Source organism: Eulemur rufifrons, chromosome 21, assembly GCF_041146395.1.
Source record: "Eulemur rufifrons isolate Redbay chromosome 21, OSU_ERuf_1, whole genome shotgun sequence".
NCBI classification, from domain to species: Eukaryota; Metazoa; Chordata; class Mammalia; order Primates; family Lemuridae; genus Eulemur; species Eulemur rufifrons.
Window position 1 is genome coordinate 19,911,039 of NC_091003.1, and position 11,451 is coordinate 19,922,489.

The following is an 11,451-nucleotide window of genomic DNA, read 5'->3' on the forward strand; positions in this document are numbered from 1 at the left end:
GGTGGGAGGATCGCTTGAGACCAGGAGTTCAAGACCAGCCTGAGCAACATAGCAAGACCCCATCTCTACAAAATGTAAACAAATTAGCCAGGCATGGTGGCTTGTGCCTGTAGTCCCAGCTACTAGGGAGGCTGAGGCAGGAGGATCTCTTGAACCCAGAAGTTTGAGGTTGCAGTGAGCGCTATGATCATGCCAGTGCACTCTTGGCTGGGGGGACAGAGCAAGACACTGTCTCAAAAAAACAAAAAAACAAAACAAAAAAAACATGCCTGGAAACAGTCTTAGAGAAGCCATTAAGTAAACAGTAGCACGTGCATGCCGTGAAACACTAGGTAGCCATCCAAAACGGTGCCAGTGAAACTCAAAGGAGGAAAACTATTAAGAGAACCAAACAAAGTATCTCATCCATTAAAATTGCAATGGATGCAAAAATGTACACATACTTCCTAGGTTCCAGCTACCCTCCCCGCTTGCAGATCTTTGCTGTTCCCTCTGCCAGGAATGTTCTTCTACCTAGATCTTTGCATGGCTGACCTAGTGTTCATCCTTCAGCTACAGTGTTTACAGGCTTATAGTGTTTTCCAGCACCAGCGACCGGTTTCTCTAATTATCCGAGCACCAACTGGATGCTCAGCAGCCCAATTCCATTCGGACACTGACTCCCAGAGTTAGCATCGGCCCCCACAGGTTAAGGGCTCAGCCCCGCAAGATCGTTCCCCTTCAAATGCCGGCTGCAGTGGGGGGCCCAGGCTACCTGTGCCTCTGCCCAGCCGACTACAGATTTGGAGGTCTCCCCACCCCAGTTTGATAATTCACTGGAACAATTCACAGGACTCCGGAGAACACTTTACTTACGATGACCTGTTTATTCCAAAGAATACAACTTAGGAAAAACCAAGGGGAAGAGAGGCATAGGGTGAGGCGTGGGGGATGGGTCGCGAAGCTTCCATGCCCTCTCCGGGTGTGCCATGCTCCCAGCATCTCGGTGTGGTCCCCAGCCCTCTCTTCAAACCCTGTCATTTTCAGGCTTTAATGGAAGTCTCATTCTGTGAGAGTGATTGGCTAAATCATCAGTCTTCGGTGGTTAGCTCGATCTCCAGCCCCTCGCTCCTCCTGGCAGGCTGAGGGTGTAGCTGAAAGTTCCAACCCTCTAATCCTGCCGTGGTCTTCCCCCATCCCCAAGCTATCCGGGCCTCCCACCCCCAGTGCCACTAGCATACATCCCAAGGGCTTTAAGGAGCTGTGTGCCAGGACCTGAGGACAAAGGCCAAATATCTATTTTTTATTACACCACAGCTTAAATGTCACCTTGTGGAGTCCCCTCCTGACCATGGGATCTGCAGTAGTGCCAACACCGGTCACTCGTATCAGCCCATGGGGAGCAGGCTCTCTCCCCAGCTAGAATGTAAGCTCTGTGAGCACAGGGCTGGCTCTGTCATGCTTGTGGCAACTTCCCAGCACCAGGCACATAGTAGGTGCACAGTTAATATTGATGAATGGGTGTGTGCATGAGGCAGGGATGCTGAGGCTGAAGCTCAGGGCAGCGAGGCATCCCCTGCTGGCTGGCTGTGACCCCTTCCTCTGGTGTCGTCTTCCTGCAGGTGAACCGGAACGGCACCTCCTCCCCCTTAGGAAGCTCGTGATTTCCAGGTACGTAGGCCCGTGGACCTCACTGGGGGCTCCTGCTGCTTCGAGGCCCAGGAGCCGATTTTCTGAAAGGCTTGCCCTTCCAGAGCAAGTGTCCTGGGGACAAGTGTCCACCGGGGTGGGCTGCCTCAGCCCCATCAGGTTTCCATGGCGACAGGCCGGGGGAGCTATTTATAGAATCAAGGCTTAGTTGCCTAGCTCTGGATCAAGGACAGTGGCCGGGATGGATGCAGAACCAACCAGAAAAAAGTCTGCCTGGCACTGGGGAGGGGGCAGGAAGGACCGCTATGGTGGGGAGTGATTCTGGAACCATTTTTGCACAGAATGCTGTCTGCCGCTCTGACTTCTATAAATAGCATTAGCTTTGGCCCAAAGCAATTAACGTTCTAATAATAGTTGCAAATGGTTCTGTTCTAAGAATAACCTCCATCGCATTGGGCCAAGTACTCCTTGTTTGTTACTCATGTAACCCTCAGTGTCCTTGGGGGGCAGGTGACACAATTCTCCCATTTTACAGAAGGGAAAACCACAGCACAGACAAAGGCTTTGACTTGCCTGAGGCTGCATAGCCACGAAGTGGCACAATTTCCCCCCAAAAGTCATCTTCCCCCAGAGTTTGCTTTTAGTGAACAATTTTAAGTCGATGTTTATCCATCCATATTTTCCTATGGGGTAGGGAAAGAGACTTTGGACTTCAGAGATTTAAGAACTCTCCAGGTTTAACATCTCTCAGCCTCCGTTTTCCACGTCTGGAGGATGCAGATTCATCAGTTCCCGCCTCCCGGGGTGGCCATGAGATGGCGCGGGCTGGCCCAGGCGGGAATGCCTGGGAACGGTAGAGTGCTGGGCCCGTGGCGTGGACTTGGGCACTGGAGTTAAGGCTCCATGAGTGAGCTCACTTCCTTATGTGCCCTGCCTCTCTGATCAGGTTCAAGGGCAAAACCAAACTTGCACTTTTTCTGTTATTTTCTTTCTATTGAAACTGAGCTTCTAGCCTGGACTCTTATTTTTAGCTTCTTTATCTCTTTTGAAATAATCAGCATATTTAGTTTTTGCTTTAAATTCACTTTGCACCAGCCTGCAAGCCGGGGAATGCTAGGACCCTGTCGTTGTCGGGGTTCCCATCCTGACTTGCACTAAGATCCCAAAGTTCTATTTAATTCCTGAGAAAAAAGAACCCTCACCTTGAAATCAGCCTTTCTCGTGTTTCTGTTTCACCCTAACTCTATTCCCCTCGCTAGCTTTCTAGTAGAATCCTTCTTGTTGATAAAAGCAGATTTATGCCTCATTTTATTGTTTAACACATTAACTGCATGTGAGTTGTATTTAACTCACACTAGTTTTGAGCCCGGGGCTTCGTGAAGCCTATGTAACTCACACGTCTCTTCACCTTGGGAGCCACGTGAACTATTTTTCAAGTTGCATATAACTTGCACACACAGAAAACAATACAAAATACAGATTTTTCATTAAATTAGAAAGGATCATTTTGTTTTCAAAGTTTCTATTCCATTTTCGTAATAAAACACCGTGGCCCCAAGGGAAAAAGTGTTTTTTTCTAGCTCGGCAGTCAATGTGTCGTTGCTCCCTGATACAAACTTGGCCTTGAACAAGTGCTAATCCTTCCCTCGCCTCCAAACATTCACTGGTTATTTCTCACACAGTCATGGCCATTTGCTCTTTATAAATAAGAAAAGTATATCTTTGAGGTCAAGTGGATGCAAATTGAGATGTGGGTAAGAACCCAAGAAACATTTTTAAATTTAAATTCTCTCTGGCCATCTGGGATGCACGCATAAAACCTTACGCGCTTATGGGAATGGATGAAGACCATACGTTCTGCAATCACACGTATAAATATAAAAGATCTATTTCAGAATTGTTACTCGGGCCTAACGCAGCCTTCTCCCTCTTTCAGATCTCTGCACATGGCTTTGTTGCCAGGAAGAGAAGAAACCGCATTCGAATGGAAATCGGACCTCTAACCAAGCATATTGCTTGCAATTAATTGCCAAAACAGGACTGCTAATGAGGAATGTATTTGCATATGTTTGCAAAGGTTGAATCATTGAAAACATACCTTGAAACTCTCTATCGGTGGACAGTCTAGGGTAGAGAGAAAAGAGTATGGAAGTAGTCCAGCTTTTGAAACTTAGGTATTTTATATTTTTCCCCTCAAGAACTTTTTTTTTTTTAAGAAATGGGATCTGCCATCCTCCTTAATTTGCAGGACTGCCTCGGTGGCTTTGTTTGCTGGGACAAGGCCCACAACCTGTGCCTCTCCTGCTGACCCTTACTTTGAATTCAAAGAGTCTATTTAAGAATTTAATATATGAGGCTTTCTTTGATTCCTCCTCAGCTCTACTCAGTTTCACAGAGAAAAGAAATATGTGAATTTGAATAAAGTGAACAGGGGCTCATTCGTCTCTGCGTTACTTTCCTGGTGTGAATAGGGTTTTTTGGTTGTTTTTCATATTGAACTTTGCCAGGTAGAGTGGTGACAAGCAAAAGCTGGAGAATATGGGTCCATGCAAGGCACAGCTGAGTGTGTCAGCAGTCCCCAAGGCCACCTTCATTTTCAGTGATGTCTAGAAGGACTCAGAAGGGCTGCAATCCTCACAGTTAATGGTTTATTACGGCAAAAGGATACAGGTTATAAAATCAGCAAAAGAAAAAGGTGCATAGAGCGGAGTCCAGGGGAGACCAGCCTCAAGTTGCCAGTTGTCCTGTCCCAGTGGACTCTTACGGATGTGCTTAAGTCTCCCAGCAACAGTGTGTGACGACACGTACATAGTATTGCCAGCCAGGAAGCTCATCCCGGCCCTGTTGTCCAGGGTTTTTTTGGAGGTCAGTCACGTAGGCATGGGGCACCCACATGACTGACCTTAGTTACTCAGTCAGCAGCCCCTCCAGAGGTCAGAATGACACAGTGTGGCCCAAGGCCTCCACCATAGGTCATCACATTATTAGCACAAACTATCTGGCCTGGTGTGGCCCAAGCCCCTGGGTATGTAAAGACACCCTGTTAGGGAGCATGTTCCAAGGGCTTAGAGTTTATCTTCCAGGAGCCCATGAAGACCAGTCCTTTCTTGGAAATATACAAGGTTTGGACACTGTAAGCCTGCTGAGTTAACCCTTTGCCACACAGTCTCCAAATGCTGAGGGACCAACAGGGCCTAGAACACTTCGTCTTCTCATCTGTGAAATGGGGAAGTTAAAACTTCACAAGTTTATTGGGAACCACTAATAGGTGACATTGGCAATGATGCTTGCGACCCGATGAGCCATCAGTACAAGGCGGCTCTCGTCTCTCCTCGACTTAAGACTGCAGTGGAATGGATATCATTAGGCTTTGGAAGGAGTGAGATCCCTTTTGTTCATTCTTTCAGCGGTCATTCGTCAACCTGCTGCTCAGTTTGCTAAGGGTGGTGCTGTTTCCTTGGGAATCTGGTCACAGCTGTGCACCCCCTCCCCATCCCAAAACAAAACAAAACAAAACATTGATGTCTTGGTTCTAGGAGTTCCACCTTTTATGAGAAGTCGTGTGACCATCCATAAAGACCCTGGGGAGTCACACAACTGCCTGGGAAAGCACGGAAAGAACATAAAAGAAATGTGAGGAGAGAAAGGAAGAAACAGATTCTGTTTCCAGCCCCCCAGGCAGTGGCATTGGGTCTTGTCCCCTGAAAAACAGAATAGTCTCAGAATCCCCCTCCCACTTCACCTTCCCTGATTTGATCTGCAAAGATGTTTATTTTGAGTATGTGAATGTGTTATAAAATATGAAACAATCAGAAGAATTTATAGTAAGATGCAAGAGGCCTGATTTGTACTTCCCAACATCTTCCTTCCCTAAAGGGAATGCTACCATTATCTGTTTGGCACAGAGGCTTCCAGACTTTCCCTATAAATTTCCATTCATATAAATATATGCTTAAATATTTCTTAAAGCTGCATAAATAAATACCACTCTGGGCTGGGCATGGTGGCTCATGTCTATAATCCCAGCATTTTGGGAAGCCAAGGTGGGAGGATTGCTTGAGGCCAGAAGGTCGAGACCAGCCTGAGCAACACAGTGAGACACCGTCTCTCCAAAAACCAAAAAACAAATTAGCTGGGTGTGATGGTGTGCACCAGACCCAGCTACTCAGGAAACTGAGGCAGGAGGATCGCTGGAGCCCAGGAATTTGAGGTTGCAGTGAGCTACGATGACGCCACTGCACTCTAATCCAGGTGACAGAGTAAGACCCTGTCTCAAAAACAAAAACAAAACAAAACAATACCATGCTGAATGGGTTATTCTAAAATGTAATTTAACAAATTTGCCCCCCAGAGGGTTTTCGATGTAAACACATGCAGATGTGACCACCCCTTCTACCAGCAGTGAGCAGACCATCTTTTCTTGAGCATCCTACTTTTGCTGGGCCCTTAGGCCACTTCCAGTTGTCACCACTACCAGCAAAGCTACAGTGGGTGTTCCTGTGCACACCTCTTGCAGCTGTATGCGTCTCTGCAAAATGCGAAGAAGTGCGGAGGCGAAAGGCATACATGCTAACTTTTTTGATAGGTTCAACCCATAGCACCCTGATTTGGGCAGAAGTTTGACCTCAGTGTGAAACCAGAGCCTTGTTCCAGAGCCTTTCTTGGGGGTGCCTTGGAGCAGCGAGTCAGCCATCCCTATACTCTTGCCCATCCGCTGTCTAGTTTGAGCAGCAGGCATCATCTCTGGATTCCTGAATTGGCCACAGGTGAAAACGTGTAGTCAGTATGTTACTTGGGTGCTAGTTTAATACAGAATCAGCTTTGGAGTCAGAACTAAAGTCACGTCCTCGCTCTGCCACTTACCAACTGTGTAACCGCGAGCAAGTGATTCTACTTCTCTGAGCCTCAGTTTTCCTCTTCTGTAGAACGGGGATAAATGGATAAGGACTGTACTAACCTCTTGGGATGGTTAAGAGAAATCAATGAGATAAACAAACACATTATCTAGTTTAGTGAAGCTAAGCAATGCAAGCTTATATCCCATGGTGAAGGCTTAATAAGTGGTAGCTGTAATGATTATTATTACAATTCTGAAATAAGGGGTGGGTTGTGATGAACAATCCATGTCCTCTCATCAGAATGTATGTGTATCCATCTGAGGGCAGCGGCTGTAGTCATGGCCTGTGGCCGTGGGACAGTCTTCTGCATGTGTGCCAAATGGACTGAACACAGATCTCCATCCTCATCAACAGCTGCCAAGCTGGCTGAGCCATCAGGGCCTCCAAAGGGCTTGGCAATTTTCCATTAAAAAAAAAAATCTCTTACCTGTGTCTGCCCAAACGTAAACCCCCCACTCTTTCAGAGGAAGGGATAGACAGCTGATAAAAATATGAACGCAGAAGCTCAGGTCACCAGCCAGTGGGTAGCAGAGGATATCGTGTCTCACACATTCATTGTTCCACTCGTCTCCTGCTGCATACCAACCAGCCCCAAACTGAGTGACTTAATCTGTTGTTCAATCTCTCGGTTCTGGGAGTTAGCTGGAGTGAGCCGGGCGGGTTTCTGGTCAGATGCTAACTGAAGGCGTCTTCATTCACGTGTCTGATGCCTGGGCTGGGCTGGGCTGGCTGGAGCAACTAGAGGCTTAGTGGGCATTTCTGCCCATGTAGTCTCTTTGCGTGGCTAGCTTGGGCTTCCTTACAACATGGCAGCCTTAAGGTGGTCTAACTTCGTACATGGTACTGGCTTCCCCCTGAGCAAATTATTATAAGAGGCAGGAAGCAGAGGAACTGCCAGTTGGTTAAGGCACGTGCCTGAAACCGGCATAGTGTCACTTCCACTTCAGTTGGTCCAAGTAGCCATTGGGATCTCCCAGGATCAAGAGAGTGGAGAAACAGACTGGTGGTGGAGTGGCAAGGTCACATTGCAGAAGAGCTTGTGGTGCGGCAGACACTGTGGCCGTCTTTCAAAAATACAATCAGCCAAATCGTCATGAAAAACAATTCCTCAGCCTCAGTTTATCAGTCATGGTAGGTTATCAAATGACTTTCAGATCTCTGGGCTATGCCGATGTCACCAAAATGTTCCCTTTCTTAATTTCAGGGTACAAAATGAGGACACATCTTTCCTTTACTATTTAAATTACAGTGATTTGGAGCCCCTGAGGTCATTGAAAAACCCAGGCTTCTTTGAGGGTTTCCCCAGCCGCTGACCTGGGATCAGGGACAATTCCTCCTACCAGTGGAGGTGTTCTGGGTGTCTCCAAACCCCACATCTGGGCCCAGAACCGAGAAGACCCCCCCTTACCGCTGTCCTCAATGTCTGCCTCATTCTCTGTTCTGAGTGAACACTGCTCGGGAAGATTAACAAAGAGAATTCCATTTCTTCAGACGGAAGCCCGAGCTCCACCCACCAGGCCCTTCTCGGGCTTAATTCCTTTCACAAGTCAGGATTATTCTGATCTAATCCTGTTTCCATGGTAACAGCTATTATTTTGGTTTTTTTTTTTTAAATGAGTTGTTCATTAGGGTTTTAAAAAATAACTATAGACTCGTATGAAGTTGCAAAAGTGGTGCAGAGAGTTCCACGTATCCTTCACCCAGCTTCACCCAGTGCTGGCATCTTATACAACTCTAGTACAGTAGCAAAGCCAGGAAAATGACATTAGTAACATACTATTACAGACCTTACTCGGTTTTCACCATTTTTACATGCATTCATTTGTGCGTTTATGGTTTTTGATAAGGTTCCAAGTCAAGCATTTCAGGGTTTTGTTTCCTTCTTTCAGCGACATGACCTTCAATATACCCTGTGTATATGCATACACACCAATCAAGTCACATGTTAAAGCTCAATCTATAAAACAAAAGTGGCTCTTCTGATGAGGACCCCATTCCTGCCCCAAGCACCAGGTATTTCTCTCTTAAGTCCTTTATCATAGTTAATGTTTTATATTTATTTGCCTGCAAGTGGATCTTACTCACTAGCCTGTAAACTCCATGAATGTAGGAAGCATTATTTTCATTTTATTTTTATTTATTTTTATTTTATTGAGACACAGTCTTGCTCTGTTGCCCAGGCTAGAGTGCCGTGGCGTCAGCCTAGCTCACAGCAACCTCAAACTCCTGGGCTCAAGCCATCCTCCTGCCTCAGCCTCCCGAGTAGCTGGGTCTACAGGCATGCTGTAGACCCCATCATGCCCGGCTATTTTTATCTATATATTTTTAGTTGTCCAGATCATTTCTTTCTATTTTTTTTTAGTAGAGATGGGGTCTCGCTCTTGCTCAGGCTGGTTTCGAACTCCTGAGCTCAAATGATCCACCCACCTCGGCCTCCCAGAGTGCTAGGATTACAGGCGTGAGCCACCGCGCCCGGCCGGAACCATTATTTTTAATTGTTCACCATCTGTCTCCATAGGCTACCATGCCAAGCATATCATATAGGTGCGGTCGCCAGCTTCCAAGGTTGCCCCCAGTGAACCCTGCCTCCTGGTATCCACATCCGCTTTGGTACATTGTTCCTTTCTACACTGAACAGGGCTAGGATGCCAGATTAAATATAGGATGATGGTTAAATGTGAATTTCAGATAAAACATGAATGCTTTTAGAATTTTGCAATATTGTGTGATATTATACTAAAATATCACTCATCGTTTTATCTGAAATTCAAATTGAATTAGGCATCCTGTATTTTTATTTGCTGCATCTGGCAACCCTAAATAGGGCTGACTGCATAACCAATAAGATATGGCAGAAATGACAGTGCGTGAGTTCCAAGACTAGGTCAGAAGAGATCTTGTGGCTTCGGCCTGGCTCTCTCTTGGTTCACTCCTTCTGAAGGAAGACACTCAGCAGCCCTGTGTGGAGGCTTACATGGCAAGGAACCGAGACCTGCCAACAACCAGCACCAGTTTGCCGGCCATGTGGGAGAAATACCTTGGAAGTTGGTTATCCGGCCCGGTCAAACCTTCAGATTAGTGTAGTCCCAGCTGACAGCTTGTCTGCAATGCCACGAGAGATTCTGAGTCATAATCACCCAGCTAAGCCACTCTTGAATTCCTACCCAAGAAATTGTGAGAGATGATGTTTATTGTTGTTTCAAGATGCTAGATTATATATATAGGTGCGTATTAAATATTTTTTAATAAGTAAAGGAATGAATGAATGAAGTCTGTGGATCCTCCCTTATCTGTGTGCTTTTGAGGATACTTGATTTACAGATAATGCCCCAGGCCTGTGGAACCTCATGTCCCAGCTTTTTATATAAGGACAGAGTCTTCACGAATTTTTGAAAGATAAGTAGGGTAGAAACCATCTGTAAGAAGCATGTAGAGGGAAATCAAATTTGCTAATCTCAGCTGATCTGGTTTTTCAATGCTGCCAAGTTCAGGACACCATATATATCTTTGTGACAAAATTCAAAATAAGAATAAGCCATGTGCAACTGTATAATGTCACTGTCCTAGAACAAGTACATGTGCTAGTCTTTAAATATATCAGCTTTGAAATGCCACTTATGGATTGTTTCTATGGTACCAACCTATTTAAAGTTGCAACCGAGCAAGGATTGCTTCCCCCAAATCTTTTGTAGACAACATGGAAGCCAGGCTGCATGGCATGGGCTGCATGAGGGGTGGCTGGGAATGTGGGATCTGGGCTTGCAACACAAACTACCTTAGAAGGTAGAGGAATCAGAGAGATGATGTATGTAGAGGATTTAACCACGTGACCCTGAACACACAGGAATCACTTTGTAAGTATTAGCTCAAATAAATAAACAGAAATGATGCAGGGCCCTATGCACGATGTTGCAAGGAAATCTGAATGCCTGGGTTCCAAGCCTGGCTCTTAAACTAGCTGAGCGGTGCTGGCACCTCCTCTCTGCCAGGGCCTCCCCCAGTGCCTCATCTGTGAAAGGCGAGACATGGACTGATGAGTGTCAGAGGGCCCCGCCAGACTCCTTCCCGGGAGCCTCGTTGCTTGGCAACCCTTCTGGGAAGGCCACATGTCTGAGCACCTCATTGGGAATCTAGACATGAGCCTGGATATCCTCAACTCCCAAAGCGAGGGTTTTTCTGGGAAGCCACGGGAGATCAGGATGGATATGAGACCCTAAACCTAAACCTCTGTTTGCCTTGGAAAAATTCTCCTTGCTTTTTCAAAGGCTGGGCATTTGAGCCCAGAAATCCTGAGAAACCACTCACTGATCTTTTTGTTTTGTTTTTTTGCTTTGTCAGCCTTGCTGAATGGATTTTCTTTTTTGGGGGGGGAGGGGGAGGGGGGTCTTACTATGTTACCCGGGCTGGTCTCAAACTCCTGAGCTCAAGGAACCCTCCCATTTCAGCCTCCTGAGTAGCTGGGACTACAGGCACACCTCATTCACTGATCTTTGAGGCTGAGAGACCTCCCATGCAGGGTTATGACATTCAGGTTTTACAAATGAGAATAGCAACAACCACTTACTAAGCTCTTACTATGCCAGGAGATTTACATGCATTAATTAGTCCTTGTTATTGTTGTTCTGAAAACAACTCTCTTAGAGCAACACTGCCATTATCCCCAATTTGTAGATTGGGGATAAAACATCATTCCAATTTATAGATGGAAAAACTGAAGTGCAGAGAGGTAAAGCAACCTGCTCCACGTCTTACATCTAGCAAGCAGTAGAATGGATATTTGCATCCTTGAGTTTTTACTCCAGAGCCTTAATTTTTTTTTAAAAAATTGCAAAAATGTTATAAGTACATACAGAAACATTTCCCCCTTAATCATTTGAGATTACATTGCCCACTTGATGCCATATCACCTCCAAATACTTTAGTA

General features: G+C 46.0%; 1 protein-coding gene across 2 annotated transcripts in view; it reads left to right on the plus strand.

Annotated features, from left to right (window-relative positions):
* Positions 1 to 4,043, plus strand: part of TPST2 (tyrosylprotein sulfotransferase 2) — a 47,823-nt gene extending 43,780 nt beyond the window's left edge. For both annotated transcript variants that reach the window (XM_069496994.1, XM_069496995.1), the window contains exons 5-6: positions 1,602 to 1,650; positions 3,566 to 4,043. In XM_069496994.1, coding sequence (XP_069353095.1) covers positions 1,602 to 1,643 — 42 coding nt within the window. In that variant the 3' untranslated portion in view covers positions 1,644 to 1,650; positions 3,566 to 4,043. The remainder of the gene's footprint in view (positions 1 to 1,601; positions 1,651 to 3,565) is intronic.
* The last annotated feature ends 7,408 nt before the right edge of the window (positions 4,044 to 11,451 follow it).